Raw genomic sequence first — 21,586 nt, 5'->3', positions numbered from 1 at the left:
TTTGGGTTAGATATTTTATTTTATAATAAGCCTTACATTAGGTTCATTAAACATTTTGTGTATCACCCAAATAAGTTACATTCATTCTGAGCTTTCATGCAGTTTTAAAAAAGTTAAAATTTCTCAAAAAATAATTTTCAAGTGAGCTATAATAAACTCTGCATAACCAAGCCAGAATTTTTTCACATCAAGTAAATATTCCAGTTTTCCCTCCTGCTTTGACACTACAGACAACTTACAAAGGCCTCTCCAAATCTGCACTAATTAAACAGAAACTCACAGAAATTACTGAGACTTTCTGACTACCTTGACTAACAGCAGTAGCGCTTCAAAGAACAAGCGTGACCACCGAGTTGCACTGCAGGAAGTGACATTTTTGCCTGAGGAGAATACTGAAGTATCTTATATTAAAACCTCATTGCAAAGACACAGACCACCACCGATGGGCATGCAGAACATGAACAAGAAAGAGGCAGAAAACCTCACATTCACAAGCTCTTATGGGGACACAGCATTTATGCAGTCTTCTACTATCTCAAAAAGGTAGTGATATATATCAGTCCTCCTTGCAATGTCAAGGGCAGTTTCATCCAAGTTGTTCTTCAAGTCTGCCTTCACGTAGCGATTCATCAGCAGGAGCTCAAGGGTTTCCCTGCTGTTTTTGTTCCCTGCAGCGATGTGCAGGGGTGTCAGCAGGCCATTGGTCTGCGCGTTGATGTCAGCGCCCTGCTGAAGCAGGAACGCAGCCACCTGGGTGTTGTTCCACTTGCAGGCGCTGTGCAGGGGTGTCCAGCCGTCCACGGTCTGCGCGTGAACGTCGGCGCCTTGGGCCACCAGCTCGTGTGCAACATCCAAGTGCCCGCTGTAGGCGGCTCGGTGGAGAGGAGTGTACTGATCTTCATCCCGAGCGTTCACTGGAGCCAGCTTTTCCGTCAGGAGCCTCCTCACGGTACTCAGCTGTTTAAAGAAAATGGAACTGCACGTGATTCTATGAAACAAGATGTATGGCTCTGATGGTCCTGAAGTTCAATGGAAAAGCAAGTTCTGTCAGTGTCAAAAGCACTTATAAAATCTCAGATACATCCTCTCCAGCCTAGTTAAAAGGCTTATTTGCCATGAAAAGCCTACCATGCTTTCAGTTTACAGAAGTTAAAGAAAAGCGCCGTTACTTGAACTTTGAACTGGAATGAAAATTTTGGCTTCTAAAAGCCAAGGGATCCAGAGATGTTTTAGTGTGTACGGGCTACAAAGGGGGATGTTTTACTGTGGCATGCAAAACCACATCAAAGCAGCACAGAGAAAGAAAGACAAGTATGGGTAAATTTTTGTTTGTGGATGAGACTACAGATGAGCTCAAAATTAACATTCTTGTAAACTATAAATATGAACAGAGCAAGTGCCTTACCCGATTGTTTTCAGCTGCCCAGAGCAGCAATTTCTCTGGATGTTTTTCCATTTTCTTTTCTTGCATTTCGTACCATTCCTCCGTTCTTTCTTGCTCATCATCGTCATCATCAGACTGTCCTGACCAACAGCTCTGAGTTCCTACAGGAATCAAATGCCTGTGCGTCTCTAGCAGTTCAAGTTGGTTAAAATGCTCTGTGAAGTCTTCGAACAGCTCGTTGTCATCATCATCTTCATCAGCTTGCTTGTCTTTACTCATTTTCAGTCAGCATCTGTGAGCAGCAGATGTACAACAATATTTATACTGACTGTAACTGTTATCAGTGCACCGTCAATAGAACTCTCTGACGGATGATGCGGATGTCTACAAACAGCAAAGCTCAAGGGAAAACTCGGTGACCCTCCGCTAACCCGGGCTTTGCCAGCTCTGCCAGAACTCACAGATAATACTCACGCTAGAAAAGCTCCGCGTCACCCCGATCCCCGACCGGCACCACCTTCACACTGCAGCAGGACACTGCGCGGGGCTTTGCCGAGTGCACTCGAAACGCTGCTCACTTCACTAACAAAGGGTCTGGAGAGCAACCCCGACTTTGGGGCAGAGTCTCTGCTCCGCCCCACCGGCCCGGCCCGGCCCGCAGCACCGGCCCCGCTCCCCTCGGCGGGGCGCACATCACCCCGGGCAGGCCCCACCGCCCCGCAAGACACCGACCGATCCCCGCCCCGCGGGTCTCCCATCCGCCCCGCCTGGCCCCGGTACCTGCGGCCGCAGCGCCGCCGGCGGCTCCGGGCGGGGCCCGGCGAGCGCTTCCGGGCCGCGCGGCGCGGACGTGACGGAGCGGGCCGGGCCGGGCCGGGGGCGGTGCTCGGCCCGAGCAGCGGCGGGAGCGGGAGATGGAGCGGGTCAGCGATCGCTCGGCGTGATCGCCCCTCGCTGTGCCCCCGGCCCTGGCCCAGCGCCTGGCTCGGTCTCTTGCGCTTCGCGCACGCTCTGTGAAGAGAGAAGCTGACACTCCCTGAGCTGGCTGCGCTGTGCCAGAGCCTTCCCGTGAGGAACCTCGGCACAAGGATGAGCGCCATCAACTCACAGTAAGCTCCGGGTGTCTGCAGCTCCCCGCAGTCCTGACACATCGGGCAGCGAGTGTTTTGTATGTCTGGGACGAGTTAAGAAGAGCTGGGATCATCAGTTGTGCTTTCCCTCTGGTCCTTATGATCACCATGCTTGCCTTCATTCACGGGTAGATTACCAGTGTAAAAAAGGAGAATTAGGCTGTTTAACAAGTATTTTTAACAACAAAAAACATACAAAGGGTTCTTTAGTTTTTAATTAGATACTTCAGAGGGGTTCTTGCAGCCCTTTACTGGATGAGAATGACTGGGATAAACAAATCTGCCAACTGGATGGTTTGGGGATGTGCTGTTTGCAATACAAGCAGTGAAGTATTTTGATACTTCAATCAATTTTGATACTATATCAGTCTTACAGGACCGATATTTGGCAGAGTTCTATGGCAAATCTCTGTGTTTCGTGACTTTGGACAGATCACCTTACCTTAGTAAAGACTCTGTAGAAATTCCCTATGTGTATTGCTCTCTGACACAAATTTTCCTGTCTTATCCAGGGATGGTGAGGATACCTTTAAAATACTCGTTGCTACTGATATTCATCTTGGCTATTTGGAGAAGGATCCAGTGCGTGGAAATGATACATTTGTAACTTTTAATGAAATTCTGGACCATGCTCAAAAAAATGAAGTAAGTGCTGCTTTTTTGGAGAGGGAAGGACTAAGACTGTTGAAAATATGGTTCAGTCTGCCAGAAGCTGTAAATCTTAGTCCTGGTACAGTCTCTAGTAATACCAAACCAAGTGGCTGAACTGTTTGTTGCATTCAGTTTCATTTCTGATTTAGTGAAGAGAATGCCTGTCTCTTTCTGAGAGCGTTCTTCCTGAGTCATGACTTTGGTTGCATTAGCAGTGTTTTTGGATTGCCTGCACCAGTTTCGGCGGTATCCTGAGAGGGTTTGTCACTGAAAGGAGGAGAAACAGTTGAGGAGAGTGAGAGTAGTGATATACGGTCATCTGACAAATCAGTAGAGATGTGTTAGAAGCTTTTGGGGTGCTGTGCAGTGCTGAGTTGCTGAAGTGAGCAGTTCTGGTGCCGAGCAGCTCCGGTGCCTGCACAACCGGCAGCAGAATGTGGCATGGACAGAGGGGCTTCCTCAGCTGGGGCAACATCGGGGCAGCCGAGAGCTGCCATGAGCCCACAGTGGCTGATGAGACCTGGGTGGGGTCAGGAGCAGTGACAGCCAAGAACCCTCCCACACCTGTAAAAGAAGCTCACGGAGAGTGGCAGCAAGCAGGAGCACCTCCAACACAGCAAACAGACGTGCCATGGCATGGCTTTTTGTGCAGGAACAGCACTTGAGCCCTGCCGGCCCCACCAGGGAGCGGTGGTATCTATCTGGCAGAAAGCCATGGCCTTTCTCTGCATCCACCACGGCTGACAAAGCTGCCCAGACAGAACTCCCTGTCCAGACACAGTGTGTATGAGAGACTACTGGAATCATACCCTACTTTCCTTGGGGCAAGCCTGACAGGCATACAGAGCACATGATCCAGGGGATTCCCTATGCACACTCCCTCTGGATGAACTCACGGAATTAAGGGACAGGAGGCAATGACAACAAGTTCCTGCCTAGAACAACAGGTTCATCTCCTCCGTGACTGCCCCACATCCCCACGTGCCCTGGCAGAGCAGGTGTGAGGCTCTGCAAGTGGAACTGAACAAGGACAGTGGTTCATCTAGCACAGAGGTGTTGCTGAGGTTGTTGCCTGTGCCCAGTATCAAAACTCCTTCCATGAAGAAAAAAAGATGGATTGTTATAGGAGATCCCCTTCTGATGGGAACAGAAGGCCCAATATGCAGACTGGCTCCACTTCTTAGGAAAGCCTGCTGCATCCCCAGAGCCTGGGTTGGTTTGACAGCAGCTGAACATGATCCATGCTGTGCCCAGGTGGCCAAGAAGGCCAATGGCATCCTGGCCTGGCTCAGCCATGGTGTGGCCAGCAGGAGCAGGGCAGTGACCGCCCCCTGTGCTGGGCACTGCTGAGGCCACTCCTCCAATGCTGTGCTCAGTTCTGGCCCTCACTGCAAGAAAGACCTTGAGGGGCTGGAGCGTGTCCAGAGAAGGGCAGCGGGGCTGGGGAAGGGTCTGGAGCACAAGGGCTGTGAGGAGCAGCTGAGGGAGCTGGGGGGGTTTAGCCTGGAGAAAAGAAGGATCAGGGAAGACCTTATTGATCTCTACAACTGCCTGAGAGTGAAGCCAGGTGGGAGTTGATCTCTTCTCTCAAGCAATGAGCAATTGGACTAGAGCAAATGGCCTGAGGTTGCATCTTAGAAGAGATTTGGGCTGGATATTAGGAAGGATTTTTCCCTGAAAAGGTTGTCAAACACTGGAACAGGCTGCCCAGAAGAGTGGTGGAGTCACCATCCCTGGAGGTATTTAAAAGATGTATGGATGTGGCACTTAGGGGCATGGTTTCATGTTGGACTCGGCAGTGCTGGCTTAATGCCTGGGCTTGATGATCTTAGAGCTCCAACCTAAACAATTCTGTGATTCCATGTTTAAGGACTGGATGTTCATCAGTCAGATTCTTTGTTATTTTGATGAGGTTTTTTCCTAATGTTTTACCAAAAGCTAAATATATGCAATGTATGCAGAAACTGCAGCTAGTACCTTCTCAAAGTAATGTGGTGATAGCTACTGATTTCTTTGCAGTAGGTAGCGCAGCAGTGAGAAAACTGTAGCTTTTCATGCCTGTCAAAACATGTTCAGTAGCCAATTTGGAGACTCTTATTACAATAGTACACTAAGCCTTTTTTTACCACTGTCAGTTGTTGCCTCCTATGACTCTTCATAAATGGGTCTTTTTGAGTTTGATTTTGTTTTAATTAATAATTTAATTACTTTTTTTAAATGAAGAAGTTAAATATTGTTTCTGTTACTACTAACTTCTTTTACCTGGAAGTATACTTTCTCATATTTGAGGAAGTATGCGGAAGTCCCTAGAAGAAATAACTTAAACAATTTGCTTAGAAGTCTTTCAAGGTAATATGAAGTGTTGTATTAAAATAATAAAGCTTTTTGTTACATACAGGTGGACTTTGTTTTATTAGGTGGAGACCTTTTTCACGACAACAAACCCTCCAGAAAAACAATACACTCTTGTTTGGAGTCACTGAGAAAATACTGCATGGGTGATCGTCCTGTTCAGTTTGAAATTTTGAGTGATCAGGCGGTTAATTTTCATTACAGCAAGTAAGTATGTTACTATAAATTATCATGTAAGGCTTGGTTTGTGTATTGGGTGAGTGTGTTGTGATTTTTATTTTATATCCTCCTTGACTGGAACCTAGAATTTTTAGGCCTATCTGTGTGGGGCAGATTACAGGATAAGTTCACCTGTCATCTAAGTCTAAAGGAATGCATACAATATTTTGAGAAGCTTCTGAATGTGCTGTGACTCTTGATATATTTATATAATGTATAGTTTCCATTTTGCAGGTACAATTCAAGTAAACCAATTCACGTGAGTCATTTTGGTTAAACCAGCAGAGTTCCTTGTGTGTAAGCAAAGGTTGCACAGCCTAATTCACTACCACTACCCTTTTTTTTTTTGGTACAGTTCTTTTCACCTCTTGTTCTAAAAAAATATGTTTCTTCTGCTACCCTATTCCCCATGGAAAGTGCCATTCCAGACCATGAGTAAGAGTCTTCTTATGCTTAAGCTTAGGCTTATTCATAATCACTTCATTCTGATTTGTACCACATCTATTTGTGATGTAGTTAATTTGAAGAGAATATTGAAAATCATACACAAATTTGCAGATATTGTTTAATTTCTTTTCCCTTTTTTGTTCAGGTTTCCTTGGGTGAATTATCAGGATGAAAATCTCAACATTTCTATCCCAGTTTTTAGCATTCATGGCAATCATGATGATCCCACAGGGGTAATTACTATCATAATTGTACTGTTGCATGACAAAGATATAGAAATAGAACCTTGTATAAAAATACAGTTCTGGGAGATCACACTAGTTTTAGTCAGTTGCTCCACTCTCTTTGTAAATATTTTCTGTATCTTTAGAAATTCTCTTAATAAGTGACAACAAGTTAGCTGTGTGACATTAAAAAGTACATGGAAATGAGTCGAGTTCCATATGAACTGTGTTTAATTTCTTAATTTATGTAGGTTTTTGTCATTGAGAATAGAATCACTTCTCATGCCATGAAGTGGCAGTCTTTCAGAAAGTTTCTAAAACATTTCATCTGCAGAGAATGAAAGCTTTTTTCTTAAAGAAGCAGAATTTTGATATTTTGATTTGTGCTTATGTAATTGATATGCATCATGCATTTCCAGCAAGGATAATCTAATAGTAGTGAAAGGGTAACTTATAAACAAGGTACTAAAAGTAAGCAGGAAAAAGATGTTTAGAAACCATTTAAATGTATGTGTTGAATTAATATTTTTGCATTTTATATCAAATAGCAGTGTATCAGGGAGATGAGTGTTTTAGCAGCAGTTTAACTTTGAACTTACTATAAGGTAGTTACCTTAACCAGAGAATTTTCGTAGTAGTTTAGAGACTGACTGGTTTTTGTGGTTTTTTGGGGTTTTGTTTTTCCGAATGATTTAAAATTTAGTTTCATATTGTTCAAATGAAGAACTTGTTCAAATGAAGAAATGACTTCTAAGGAAAAGGGATTTGCTTCTGTACTCTAGAGTACTAGAAAAACCCCTAATATATATTATGGGGCTTTTCCACTGCAGAAGTTACTTAAGGAGAGATATTCTTTCTTACTTTTGAGACTTTCATTTACACATGAAACACTTAATGTTCTATTCAAAGTTTTGTATTTGTTTCTTAATATTTGTTGCAGGCAGATTCACTGTGTGCATTGGATATTTTAAGCTGTGCAGGACTGCTGAATCACTTTGGACGTTCAACTTCCGTGGAGAAAATAGATATTAGTCCCGTTTTATTGCGTAAAGGCAGAACAAAAATTGCTCTGTATGGCTTGGGTAAGTATTTGTCTGCCAGACTGTGACTAGACTGTTCATGCATTACTGAAGTTTAATAGGTCTAAATAAAATTGGAACAAACATATAAGGCTGCAACAAACATGAAAGTCTACGTGATTCTAAATTAAAGCATATCAATTCTGTGACAGTGTCAGATTTTTCCTCCTGCTTTGTGTCCCTGGCTGACGGGTTTTTTTGCTCATTTAGATGAATCTTGCTAAATTTGTTTTTTGTACATTTATTGATGTTAAATGAACCCTGCTTAAGTCAACCATCATGCCAGTGTATCAAGTCAGAGCAATCACACTCATAAATTCTCTCTGTTGTGTATTAAGCTTATTTCATCCTACTTAGGCAAAACACCCTATGTTCATGTGCCATTTTGGTTATATTTAAAAACATAAGCTGTCTGAGCAGAAGTGTAATGTCTTATGTGTCTGTCTGAAGTGGTTCATAAGTAACATTGGCCATAGGTAATCTCAGCTTCTTTAAAGAAACTTAAGAGTTTCATATTTTAAATTGGTTCTGTGATAAGTTTTCAGATTCAGGTTTGTTCCTTTCTATTTTCTCCCTTGAATTCCCTTCTACCCTCGCTTCTTACTTAAAATGGCTATTTTTGACTGCTTTCTATCTAGAAAAGCTAACTATTAAGATCTTATTTTTTCACCCTTATTTTTTTTGTCCAGTCATGAGACAAAAACACTTAAACACTTGAACACTTAATTCCAAGCAACTTTTATGGCTCTAAATTAAGTCCTAGTTGGCCATGATTTTGTGTTTTCAATGAGATACTTTGAAAGCTTGCTAGATGTTTGAAAGGTTAGTAGTAGATGGAATGTTCTAATATCAAAATATAAAAGTTTTCATGCCAAAGGTGTTACTGGGGAATGCAACAACTTTCTAAACTACCAGTGTTGCTGCATGAAGATGTTCATGACCTGTTTCTTTGTGTTTATACGAGAATGATATCTTCTGACTTTCTCTGATTCAGAGAGCATTTGTTTTTATACAAAATATGGGCACTCCATATGGGATTTGTTGATATCTCTCATGAGCCTGGCTAAGTATAGTTTGGGTTTGGTTTTTTTCATAGTTAAAAACATCAAGGGAATAATCAATGACTTCTAGGGATGGGATGTGCACAATTTTCTTGGGCAAGCTGTTCCAGTACCCTTACAGTAAAGAACTTCATTGTAATATCCAACCTAAATCTCTCCTGTTTCAGTTTAAAGCTATTCCCCTGTCCTGTCACTGCTTTCCCTTCTGAAAAGTTCTTCTCCAGCTTTCTTGTAAGCCCACTTTGGATACTGGAAGGCTGCTATGTTTTTGTTCCTCATGCTTCTTTTTTTAGTAGAGTTGCTAGTAAAAAATGCTATGAAATACAGACTTATTTACCACACTTGTTCTTTTTTTTTCATTTCTCCACTTCAGGAGCTATTCCAGATGAGAGGTTGTATCGTATGTTTGTCAATAAGCAAGTAACCATGCTGAGACCAAAGGAAGATGAAGATAGTTGGTTTAACTTGTTTGTGATTCATCAAAATAGGTAATAGTGCTGAATGAATTACAGCAAATTACTGTGTTACTTCATTAAACTGCTTGGAAAAGGATAGGTGAACAAGCCAGCTGTTTTAGTTCATGCTTATTGTGAGTGGCTGGTTTCTTAAGATTTTTACAAGTGAAAACATTGTTTTACAGCTCTTTTTTGAGAGGAATTGTAAAGAAAAAGGTTTGAAATAAATGAGTTAGGGGAGTTGGGAGATCTCTTCCCAAACTTTTATAGTCAGAGGCAGTGGAGGGTTTGTAGTGTAATATGCATATAATTAAGTCATTTCTGCTTGTTAGAGCTGGGAGAACACCAACCTTCTTATTGTATTTTCTATCCTTGTTTGAACCATAGTTCAACAAGTACCCTGTGTTCCCTTGCACTGCTGTGCTTTACAGACAGGTAACATGTTCGGTCTGCCTACAGACTTCTCCCAGCAGTGGTAGGAGGAACAGGCAGAGTTCTTTTCCAAATACTTTCTTCTGATTTTTCCTGAAGAAAAGGGCACTCCTCATACTCAAATGATGGTGAGGCAGATGTAAATAAATATAGCTCATATTACCCTATATACTGATTTCTGTCCTGTAGACTGAAGGAACTCACTCCCCCATCTCCCTTGTCTTCAGAAAGGGATTGGGGTGGTGTGTCCCATGTCTGTTTAATTCAGTGGGTTTTACCTCACCATTTAAAAACAAAAAACAACCAAACTGATTGCCATGAGATGCTATAATTTTTTCTATATTCATATAAAAAAAAACCAGAAGTCTTACAAGCTAAGTAAGAATAAAAGGGAGATCCAAATAAAAGGGGGGGAGCAGGAAACAGTGAGCTGTGTAAAGTGAGCTATGTAAGGTTCCCTTTTGTTTAAGCAAACACTAAACAACTGTTTAAGGAATAAATGTGAGGAAGACCTGACATGTATGTCTGACATTATTGCTGGAGTTCCTGTATCATTTTAAATCACACTGACATTTTTCTCCTTCTTCACTCTCCCCTTGCCTATCCATTATTCTTCTCTTCTCTTGAACAGGAGCAAACATGGAGCTACCAACTACATCCCAGAGCAGTTTTTAGATGACTTTATTAATCTTGTTGTGTGGGGTCATGAACATGAGTGCAAAATAGCTCCATTCCAAAATGAACAGCAACGTTTCTACATTTCTCAGCCAGGAAGTTCAGTGGTGACATCTCTGTCCCCTGGAGAAGCTGTGAAGAAGTGCGTGAGCTTTTCTTTTGGTTCTTGTTTGTCCCTTGTCTACCATGTCTCAGGTGTTCTGTTGAGAACAGAGAAATACTTGTATCCAGTATGAAAAGACTTGTATTACTGTGTGGATTAGCTTCAGAGTGTGACACAATAAACAAAGTAGATAGAATGAGTGCCTGGTATAACTTTTGCTTTGCTTACAATGTAATCTAACACTTGAAACAAATGGAATTTAGTTAGGAGGAGTTACATCCTGATGAAGTGGAATACAAGGAACTGAGTGCAGGTGCTTGTATATGGAACAAGCACAATCTAAATAGAATAAAATGGATGATTTGCAGGGCCAACTCTGAAGTACAGCTCTTCCTATACATTTTGAAATTTTGTCCCTGAAAAGTAAACATGAATTTGAAAACAAATCTTGATACCATAGTTCTCTTTATCTTCTAGTAAGTTACCTTTCTTGTTCTAGACACATTGGTTTGCTGCATGTTAAAGGGAAAAAAATGAAAATGGAGAAGATTGCCCTAGAGACAGTGCGAACTTTCCATATAGAGGATATTGTTCTAGCTGATCATCCAGATCTTTTTAATCCTGACAATCCTAATGTTACTCAGGCAATACAGGCATTCTGCATGGAAAAGGTAACTTGTGATGCTAACAGTGTATGGATAACAGTGTGTGGACAGGGGATGGGATCTGTGACTGGTTTTGAGACTGGAAGATGAGAAATCTTGTGTCTTGCCCCATATTAAGACAGACAGTGTTTCCATAGGAAGCTAATTCCATGACATTCACTCTGCAGCCTTGGCTCCCAGATTCCTTGATTGAGATGACCTATTAAAGTAGGCTGGAACTGCTTGTTGGGTGTCCATGTCATCCTTGTACAAAAGCTTGCACCTAAGAGTGGGGCAGTGTTGGATGTGCACTCTGGAACCAGTATAGATACATTGACCTAAACACTGAGAGCTCAGCCATGCAGTTTGAAGTGCCAGAAGTAACTAAGCAAGCTTGTTAATTGCTTAGTTCTTAGGTTTATATGGCTCTTTCTGCTTTTCCCTGGAACTAGAAATTTAACAAAGCATAGTGGCTATAAAATATGAGATCAGTGGTGTAGATACTGCTGGACTACTCTGTATCTGAAGGATAAGCCTTTCATTGTCTTGTTTTTCTCAGTCATTCTTAATGGCTTTTGGCTGCATACTGGTACACATGTGTTCAGGAATGAGAGCACATTCTATAATGATTTATTTTGATAGCTCCCTTTGCAACTGGATGTATTTTAAGATACATTTCAAATGTTGAGGCATCTGTAAGAGAACAAAGTGGAACCGGATTTATAATTCTCCTTCACAGGTGGAATTGATGCTGGACACTGCAGAAAGAGAACGCTTGGGAAATCCCCGCCAGCCAGAGAAGCCTATCATAAGATTAAGAGTAAGAAATGGTTCAGCTTGGATTGCTTTGTTTTTAAAGGTCACTGTGAAAAGTTTCAAAGCAAAGTCATGCTTTTTGTGTAAACACATAATGTATACGCTTTTTTGCTGTGTACAGGCCAATATAAATCCCCTACCATATTTCTGTTTACCTGTGTAGCCAGTACTCTAAGGCAAAGGATGAGATTGGTCAAAAATGTACTTCACTGCAGTTCTGAATAAGGGCATCAAAAGTGGCTACTTACTGTGAAGTTTTTTAAAGTCATATTATCCTGTGTGCATTCCTAACCCAATTGGAAACTGTTGTGAAGGCTAGTAAATGAAACAAATTAAGAACAAGTTAGATATATGAGCTATTATTAGCTATTCTGTTAATGTTATTATTAGCTGTTATTATCCATTAAGTATTCTGTATAGTAAGGCATTAATTCTGGGTTGACTTATTTCTTACTAATAATTTTTTCCTTTGAACCATAACAAATTTGTTCTGAATTGTGTGACTTCCCCATTTCTTGTGTTTCATATTTAAATTTGTCCTTTCCTCACTTAGGTTGATTATGCAGGTGGCTTTGAACCGTTCAGCGTTCATCGTTTCAGCCAGAAGTACATGCACAGGGTGGCTAACCCAAAAGACATCATACACTTCTTCAGACATCGTGAACAAAAAGAGAAAAAAGGTGATTGTGAAAGAAGGAATCATTGGCTTGCCTTTGTTTTCCTTCATCTGTCTGTATTTTGTTGCCCAGCACTTGCAAAGCCTTGGTGTCTACCATCTGTTGTGTTACAGGAGGAGTAAAGATGTGTTGTCTTAAATAAGTGTATCTATTGCACAACTATTTCTTTTCTGTTTCTGGGATTGTCCAAAATTCTGATACTCAGTACAGCATCTTCTGACAGTTATTCATGAACAGTTTCATTTTCCTTTGGCCTTACACCTTATGGAGTTGCTTGTAGTGATACATACAGGCCCATGCAAGACTGGATATGGTTCTGTGATAATTACCACAAAAGGCATTAAATGGCTCACTCCTGAGACTTCTTGGAATAAGACAGTTGAGTTTGAATGGTCTGAAGGAAAAGAGATGGGTATAGTGCTTTTTCCCTTTATATTTTAATTTTATTTTATACTAGTTCATTTGTTCATACCTAAAATAGTAACGAAGGGTATGGGCTTAAGAGATGTTCATATCTTTTTTAAAAAAGGTCCAAATGTAAGATAGCATTTTCTTTGCCCTAATTCATTATGTGTATGAGGTGCTCTTGCCTTGTCTCTTCCAGATATGTTTCTATTAAAATATTTGGGCAAAACCAGTAATACCTGTTACTTATGCAGCATTTATCACTGTTGCCTAAAATTTTTAATAAATGGTTATTAGATGTTTTCCAAACACTGGATTTGTAATAGTTGCTAATCAAGATTCAGCTTGTACAGGAACTTACTGTGCTAAAAAAGTCTTACTGGATTGCATTAGTGCATTGTAGGTGCATTGTCCAGTTCCAGTGACAGTTTTAAGGAACACTGTCAGTTCTATGAAGTTCAGAACATCATTTCATGAATAAAAACTGCTTTTAAAATAGGTGTTTTTAAAATTGCACTGTATTGATCTTGGCTTATTTTGCTTTGGTGTCCTTTTTTATAGTTGTGTAATCTCATTAACATTTTCAGAATACACAGTAGCTACATATCTGCCACCATGTTTCACTAATTTATTTTTCCTACTTAATGTGCATGCCAGCTTCAGGAAGGGAATATAAAAGCATGCTATGGCTTTTGCATTGCTTTATTAGACAGCCTCTAATACAAGGGAAGTGGCTAATGAAGCACTCAATGTTTTCATTCCATGTGCACATTGTGGTTCTGTACAGATGACTTCAGGAATTCAGTCTGTAGTTGAGAGCAGACTAGTCACTTTATGTTATTTGTGTGGGATATGCTAACCCAGGATGATTATCCCTCTCATCCTGCCATCCCTACCGTGCTGCCTGAGAAGGAGGAATAAGCTATGAGCATTTTCTCCCAAAAATCAGTGTGCTGTGGAGGAAAATCTCTTTTCTAGTAAATGGGTTACTTAAAAAATCTTTTGTGCTTTGATGGCTCCTATGATTTTCTTCCATTTGTGATCTTCTAGAGTTCAGTTATATTAACCTTCAGAACACAGTATTCAATTCATAATTCCAGACATATGTTAGTTAAAACACTTTTTATCTGCTAGAGGTGGAGTTGTCTGCACAATTATTATATTTCTCCATGTTTCCAATGAATAAACTCTAGAAAGAATAAAAAGCTTTACATATAAAAGGGACCACAATTCTAAGGAGGCCTACATTAACCTTTTTTCCTGCTACTGTCAGTGGGATGGTAAAAATTCAAAGCTGTAAACGTGGATGATGCCACTGTGCTTTTCTGTTCCAGGCATTGATCTTAATTTTGGAAAATTGGTTAGCAGACCTACTGAAGGAATGACACTGAGGGTGGAAGATCTTGTAAAGCAGTATTTCCAGACAGCAGAGAAGGTATTTTTCTATATTTTATAATTTCCCTTTTTAATGTCATATGATTTTTTTTTTGCTTTCTTTAATGGAAGCCCTGAAAATACTCTGACATTCACCAAAAACACTTTGACTAGATTGAAAAATACTCTGTAAAGTTGGTGTGACATGCTAATAGCAAGAGAGTTGTAACTGGTTTATGACAAGTAACATTTGCTTATTGCTGTGCTTTTCTCTGATTTAAATATCCAATGCACATTACTGTTTATGCAACCAACTTAATGTAACATTTATCTGAAACAGCTGGAATATTGCTTGCTTTCTCTAATGGCAGATGCTTCTTAACAAATTATTTTCCCCAATTCTAAAGAAAGTACAGCTTTCACTTCTAACTGAAAGAGGAATGGGAGAAGCAGTGCAAGAGTTTGTGGACAAAGAGGAAAAAGATGCCATAGAAGAGCTGGTGAAATTTCAGCTAGAAAAAACACAGAGGTTTCTCAAGGAGCGTCGCACCGATGCAGAGGAAGAAAAAATAGATGAGGAGGTAATGTTCTGTGAGAGGTCAAGACAATAGAAAAATCAGTGCTCAAACATGGTTTAATAGATTTGCCTGTGTGTGGAGCATCTGCTACACTTGCCTCTAGTTGTTTTCTGCAATTAATAAATGAATGATCAGTTTATGATGAAGTTTCAAATACAGAATTTCAAAACTTGTACTGAAAATGAGGTTTATGTTGCACACACATTCATAGAAAAAAATCTGTCTAATACATGTAGAACTACATATTTACCACTATTGTGAGAAAGATGGTAGGTATAATCTCTTCATAGCTTTTTCATATTGGCTTAGGAAAGAGTACAAGAACAGGACAAGCATAAAGGAAATTTATCCTTTAGGTGCTCTACTTCTAACTGCCTGCAGCTCAGGGTATCCCAGAGACAGCCCTGGTTTATGTATATTGAGCAACCCTTGAAAGACATTTTTGTCAACTTGTTGAGCTTCCAGATGGGCTCATGTATTCAGCTGTAATACTGAACATTGTAGAAGAAGTTGTTATGCAGCTTATCTGTGCACTGTCTAAAGGATAATTTGATGAGGAAGTAAGGCTGCATCTACCTGTTTTCTTACTGATTGCTTTAGTTCATGAGGAGTTGAAAGGCCATGAACAATTAGTGCCTGCAGGCTTTCTATGACACTTTGGGGTGGTTTTTTTTGTTGTTGTTTGTCTTTAGAACTAATATCTTCTTTCTGTCATGCCTTCTATCTTTTCCCAAATCTGTTGAGTTGAACTTCCTTTGTTGTACATGTATTGCAACGTTGTCTCTTCTCATGATAGTTATTTTCTGTCTTACTTCCTTATCTCTACCTCTTTTTCCAGTTATTCATATTTCAGTGTCCCTTATTGTCAAAATTACTATGTTCTCCTTCTCTTAAATGCAGTGTCTCTGTCATGTCCCAAGCTTTCTTTCCCAGTGATGTAGCTCCTGTTAGTAACAGAAAGTGAGAGTCTTAACTCACAGGACAGCATGAAAGGGCCCTAAACAAACTGTTCAGTTATTCCTGGACTCTTCACTTCTCACATAAGCTTGACATAATGATTCAGTGATTAAAGCTTTGCACTTTCTGTATTTTGATTATTGTGTGACATGAACTGTTATTTTGACAAGAACTGTGGTTTTGTTCAGGTGCGAAAATTCAGGGAGAGTAGAAAAAAGAATACTGAAGAAGAGGATAAGGAAGTCCGTGAGGTAATTACTCTGAATTTTGAACATAGGCTGAAAAATGGAGTTCTGATTTCTGCATATAAATGCAGTCATTTAGCAATGCTTCAGCAATACTTCAGCATTGTCCTTGCCAAAAAGTGCCTGTCAGCCTTTAAAGCTTAGTAAGTCTGTTTTCACTCTTTTTTAGCATAATATGTACCTAAGCTACTGCTCAATTTGGCTTTTGAGGTCTCTTTTCTTGTACAGATTTGTGAACCTGAATGTTCATTATTCTTGCTTTTAACTGAGGTTAGACCAGGCAGGTGACTTTCAATGATCTTTCAGCTTAAGCTTTTTGTGACCTCATCACCAGTGGACATGTGGATGGACTATATTGGGTGGTATTGCTGAAACAAATGGGGAGTATTGGTAAACCCCTAGGTACTGTGTCCTTATCAGCAATTTTAAATCTTATATCTCCCACACATTCGTATTTTGATTGCATATGTATTTCCAAAGAAAATTGCCAGCTACTGATAGCATGGGTGCTCCATTGTCTTTGCAAGTTATGTGGGACTGGAATGAAATTTTGAGATAAAAGGCACCTGGGGTGAGATTCAGTTCTCCTAATCTGGGATATCACCACCTGACATGGTTGTCTTAAGCACCCACTGTCATCAATAAAGTTCAAGTCAGTGAAGCCCATGTGGTGCTTCCTCTGAGCAGGCACGTGTAGCTGACACAGGATGACCTGAGCTGTTCACCAAACATCACTGACAGCGTGTCACACTAACGAGCTCCATTCTGCTATCAGATCTTAGCTAACTACTTTATATGTAGACATCTAATTAAATAAACCAAGTATTTTCACAGATGTCCTCACCTTCCATAACACTGGATAAGCCTCACTGGTTTAGAATGACACATTTTTATTTATAGTTGTATATTTATTGTACACAACTAGGATTTAACAAGGGTGTGTTTCTCGATTTAAGATTCTTTTTCCTGTAATTACTGTTCCACTTCAGGCAATGATCAGGGCCAGAGCCAACCGATCTGAGGGGGAAGTTGCACCCTCCAGTGACGAAGATTCCATGGATATGGAGATTTCAGGCATTAGTAACCCAAGTGATGGCCTTTCTTCAATGCTGAGCCGAGGAAGGGGTCGGGCAAGAGGTAGGGCAAGAGGTGCAAGAGGACAGAATTCAACAGCAAGAGGTTCGTCTCGAAGAGGAAGAGGTAAGAAAAACTTTGCAGTCTTCGTACTGCAGTTCCTGACTCTTTTCTTTAAAAGCCAACTCTCTTTTGATGCTTCCATCAAGTGTACATTTGCTGCTTAAGAACTCCTACTAGGGGAAAATCTCCTCTCAAATACTTGTGGTATCCTATTACATACAATTGACTGCCTTACAAGGCTGAAGTTGTGACTTTTTCCCTGTGATTAAAGAAAAATACCATGCTTCCCAGCTGTGGAAGCATAGGAGATTCCTAAAAGATGCATTATTGGGAAGGTCTGTACAGTGAAGTGCATGGATAGACCTTTGTCACTGCTAAAGGTAATGCATCTGATCATTGCAAAATGGAGATACAGATTGTCTCTCTCCTAATGTAATTTACAAAAGACTTCAATGTTTCTAGTGACTGGAAAAATGGGGAGTGTTTCTTAAGGAAAAAGAGTTAAATAGCTCCTAAACTGAGTGTGATTGTACACTTTACAGTGGTAGTGGTACTTCCATTATAGATGTACTTTCACTGTGTAGATATATATATATGAATAAATAAATCACTCCTTTGAGTTGTCTCAGTAATGTGCCCAAATGTCTGAGAGCAGGTTGAGTTGAAACAAAGGCTGTCATCTTGAGTCTGATTTGGTTAGTGCTTTTAAACTAGTTCTGTGAGCCTGTGCTCCAACACTGCTGTGATCCCATCCGAGTAGAGCCCTGTGTGTTAAGAGGTTGTGTCTGTGGACCTTTGAATACTTGACCCAGAGCAGTTCTTCTGCATGTAAGGAGGGCTTTAATTCAAGGAGAAAGTAAGGAGTAAAGAGAATTGTAGATTTTTTCAAGTGACTTCCCACACAGTAATGATAAACTAAAGAGGAAAAAAAATAACTGCTGAACAGATTTGCTTTTTGTTTGTTATCTCTACAGGAACCACTAGCCAAGAGTCAGCTTCTGGCAGCAGATCCTACAAGCCTGTATCTGTGCCTGGCAAGAATATGTCTATCATGGATGGTAGGCCTGTGATCTGTTACTCTGATCTGCTCTGCTGATAAAGTGCTTTAATTGTCTTTTATTCTATTAGTGCATTTCAGCTGTGAGAGATTCTTTCAGCCCTAATGAAATAGAATAACAGTGATGAGAGAAAGAAAAAAGAAAAGGGAAAAAATATAGTGATATTCTTCTGTCATAGGGCAAAATGGAAAATGTTAGGAACTTCTGACTAGAACTGCAAACAGGAAACATATTACATAATGCAGTTTCTTAAGGAATAAGCATAGAAAGAATGTGACTTAAGATTTTAGACAGAATGTTCCTCAGGGAGTAAAATTTGACTGATGTTTACAATTTGTAAGCTTTCATCCAAATCCATTTAGCCTTACATTGTAGCAAGTTTTGGAAATGCCAGTTTTTACTAGAGAGGAAAACCTTATCTTTAAGATGCCTACATATGTGAGAGTAGCTGTTCCTTGCTCTAGAGGAAAGGCACTGAGGAAACAGCATAGGTAATCTGAGAATTAAAGAAAAAATACTGCTCAGTAATCTACATATAAACCCCCCACACAATACCCCAAGGTAGACTGAATTTTACATCAATCAGAAAATTGCCTTAATTTTAAATTGGTCAGCAAATGACCTGAAATATTGCAAAGAAATTAATTTTAGCAGATGTGTTCATATTTAACCTGTTAGATATACAGGAATTTCAGTGACAGTTTCAGTACGTTTTGTGTCCTCATAACCAATGTTACTGATGGTTTTTCAACCAGACTGGGAAGCACCTGCAGCTGCACAGAGGGTTATATATCCCTGTGTTGACAGACTTAATATATGTTTTGAGTTGGTTGGTTTGTTTGTTTTACAGGGTATTTTGCAGTTTAAATACATGCTAGGCAGATCTTAAATAAAAATAACTATATAATGTTGTTTGCATTTAATTGTGTGCGCATTTTAAAAGTATTACATATGTTTTATTCTAGCCTTTAGGTCTTCAAAAACAGGCCAGTCTTTAAATTCGTTGCAGTCTTACTCTGAGGTAAGTCCTGACTCTTGTTGTATGAGTGAAGTTGTGCTGTCTTTAACTGTTACTTTGAAAAATAAATACACAGTCAAAACATTAGCTTAAATCAGCAGATGTTCCCAAGCTATCAGTTCCTGCATTAAATTTCTACATGTCAATCTAGACCTTTTGTATCCTTTTTTGTTATGGTGTTTGTCTGAGAAAAGCCATGTTTGATTTGTGACCATAGTCTAAGATAGGAGGTATACATACATGAGTGTTTTGGTGGGTTCTGCAGGGTCAAAGATGTGAAGAATAAACTTGTGCTTTATTTGCAAATCTGTGCAGTTCTAGCCCAGAGCCCTCTCAAGTGTATATTATTCTAACTAAATAAGTGTATAGTTGGAAAAAAACCCCAGAGGTTCTGTGCTATAGTACTGACACATTATGCACTCTCTCTGTAGGGATAAATTCTGTGGAAAAACTTTATACTTTTTTTTTTTTCAGGATATTATAGATGTTGATTCTGATGCAGAAGACACTTCTTTTGTTCCTTCTACTTCCAAAGTAAATCAAAGGTCAGTATGTTTGCTTCATGAATGCAATGTGTGCCTTATTTCTGACTGGCAGTCAGCAGAGTCCAAGGATCTGACTGACTACTAGATTTTTAGGAAAATCATAACGCTGCTTAGAGAATTTATATAAATTCTTACTTGTTAATATGGGTTATCTTTCCATAACAGAAAAAATTAGATTACTGATTGAGGTAAACTTGATCAGAACTTTAGTATTAATATATTGTTTTAAGAATTTGTATTGTTCTATTACTGTTATGTCTATTTATTTTTATTTTGTATATTGGTGGTCTAGCTTAAAGGGGAAGTTACTGGAATGTCTGGTGACTGAGAACGTGCTGGCTTTTTTTTTCTTTTTGTATGTTTCAAGGTTGCCAACTGTGTCTTCACTTAGTAAAAGAGGTTCACAAAGCCAAGCATCTAGAGGAGTTGATTTTGAGTCAGATGAGGTATGGCATATAGTACTATTTTTTAGTTTTATTTCAGCTATGTTTCTATAGCTCACTGTTTTACAGCCATTTGAGTAAAGCATTTCTGAGTGAAATTGAATTTATTATTTCTTTCACTAACAGAACTAGATTATTGCAACCACCTTTGATTAGACTACCTGCATAATTATCAAAAATAAGGCTAGAAGGCACCTCAGAAAAATAGCCAATCCTTTTTTCTTTCAATTTTTAATCAGTGAATTGTCATTATTAAAATGTGGACCTGGAATTGCCTGGGAGAAAAAAGTAATTATAATCTCTTCTAGTGCTTAGCTATATTCTTTCATTTAGTTATATATTTTATTCTTGTAAAAAGGAAGTGGTTTTTTGGGGTTTTTTTTGCGTTTCAAAACAGCTCTTTTCAGGGCATTTTATTGCTGCAAATTATCTAAGTACACTTTTTTAAAAAATTAAAACACTGTCTTCAAGTCTAACATGTCTGTTCTTGCAGTATATCTTTGAACTGCTAGGAAATGGTTTCTTCCACAATTAAACAAGTAGAACTTTTTGCACAGTTTTGGACTGTATAGAAGACACTCTATCAAGCACTGTGCAGTTTATTTTCACAGTCTGTCATGCATGCTCAGAATCCATTCCTTAACAGTGTCAGATGATGGCTACTTCAGAGAAAATACTGTGTTCTTGTCCATTCTGCCCACTGTGCTATCTCTTCTTGTACCTGAAATAAAAACCTACATTTGCTTGAATATGCAAAAAGAAACAGTATTTTCGATTCATAAAAATATCAGTAAATTGTGATGTGCAATGTATATATAGACATAATTTTGCTGAGGTGTATGCTGCAAATCTATATTTGCAACTGAAATATAGATTGTTCCTGATTTCAAAGAAGCTGTTCTAATCATACTGACATAAACTTCTGTTCTCTGCACATACGTCACGTGGACTTTTAAGTCAATAAATGACCTCTTTCATATCAAAACCAACAAAAACAGGTCTGTCAGAAACATGGAATTGTATGGCCAGGCCTTCTAGTTTAACCTAAAGGTGACTTTGCTTTTTTATGACTCGGAATGCCCGCCAGTTTTAGTAATGTGTATCTCTTTGCAAATTGCAGGATGATCCATTCATGAGCCCTGCAACGTCAAGAAGAGCTAAGTGATTCTGGCTCACTATGCAAAAGAGACTGGAAGTTTGTGAAGAAAATGGAAAGCAGTTTACAAGACTTTCTCTATGTGATATTTCTCTGTAAATGATGGCTTACCTTTCATTTTCACTTCTGTTGGTTTGGGTTTGTTGGGTTTTTTCAGCAGCACCAAATTTGGTATCGTGTCTGTTACATTGCTTGATGCACTAGGCTAGAAGATCTCGTACTCTAAAGTACTGCCTGAAAGTGCAAGTTCTTTCTAAAACTCTGAAACTGTTTTCTTTTTGGGATGATAATAAAAATGACAGTTATATCTTTTATAGAAAA

At 39.5% G+C, this 21,586-nt stretch overlaps 2 protein-coding genes across 4 annotated transcripts; one reads left to right on the top strand and one right to left on the bottom strand.

Moving 5' to 3' along the window:
* Window positions 1-2,245, bottom strand: ANKRD49 (ankyrin repeat domain 49). 2 transcript variants are annotated; one of them, XM_063394504.1, is made up of 3 exons: window positions 2,165-2,245; window positions 1,406-1,676; window positions 1-957 (listed from the first exon to the last, which is right to left on the bottom strand). In XM_063394504.1, the coding sequence occupies exons 2-3, from the start codon at window positions 1,661-1,663 to the stop codon at window positions 499-501; spliced, it is 717 nt and encodes a 238-aa protein (XP_063250574.1). In that variant the 5' UTR covers window positions 1,664-1,676; window positions 2,165-2,245; the 3' UTR covers window positions 1-498. The 2 variants fall into 2 exon arrangements, with proteins under 2 accessions (XP_063250574.1, XP_063250575.1); XM_063394505.1 differs by lacking the exon at window positions 2,165-2,245 and adding an exon at window positions 1,859-2,142.
* A 7-nt stretch (window positions 2,246-2,252) lies between these two features.
* On the top strand, window positions 2,253-21,586 carry MRE11 (MRE11 homolog, double strand break repair nuclease). 2 transcript variants are annotated; one of them, XM_063394501.1, is made up of 19 exons: window positions 2,253-2,493; window positions 3,027-3,159; window positions 5,564-5,724; window positions 6,329-6,416; window positions 7,348-7,489; window positions 8,921-9,035; window positions 10,066-10,251; window positions 10,712-10,883; window positions 11,596-11,676; window positions 12,226-12,352; window positions 14,089-14,189; window positions 14,536-14,709; window positions 15,852-15,914; window positions 16,898-17,108; window positions 18,020-18,103; window positions 19,069-19,124; window positions 19,596-19,666; window positions 20,034-20,112; window positions 21,230-21,586. In XM_063394501.1, exons 1-19 carry the CDS (start codon window positions 2,474-2,476, stop codon window positions 21,272-21,274), a joined length of 2,109 nt encoding a protein of 702 aa, XP_063250571.1. In that variant the 5' UTR covers window positions 2,253-2,473; the 3' UTR covers window positions 21,275-21,586. The 2 variants fall into 2 exon arrangements, with proteins under 2 accessions (XP_063250571.1, XP_063250572.1); XM_063394502.1 differs by lacking the exon at window positions 2,253-2,493 and having other exon boundaries at window positions 3,026-3,159; window positions 5,583-5,724.

Source organism: Prinia subflava, chromosome 3 (genome assembly GCF_021018805.1).
Source record: "Prinia subflava isolate CZ2003 ecotype Zambia chromosome 3, Cam_Psub_1.2, whole genome shotgun sequence".
Lineage (NCBI taxonomy): Eukaryota > Metazoa > Chordata > Aves > Passeriformes > Cisticolidae > Prinia > Prinia subflava.
The sequence above is the reverse complement of the archived record's forward strand: the minus strand, read 5'-3'. Positions and strand labels throughout refer to the sequence as shown.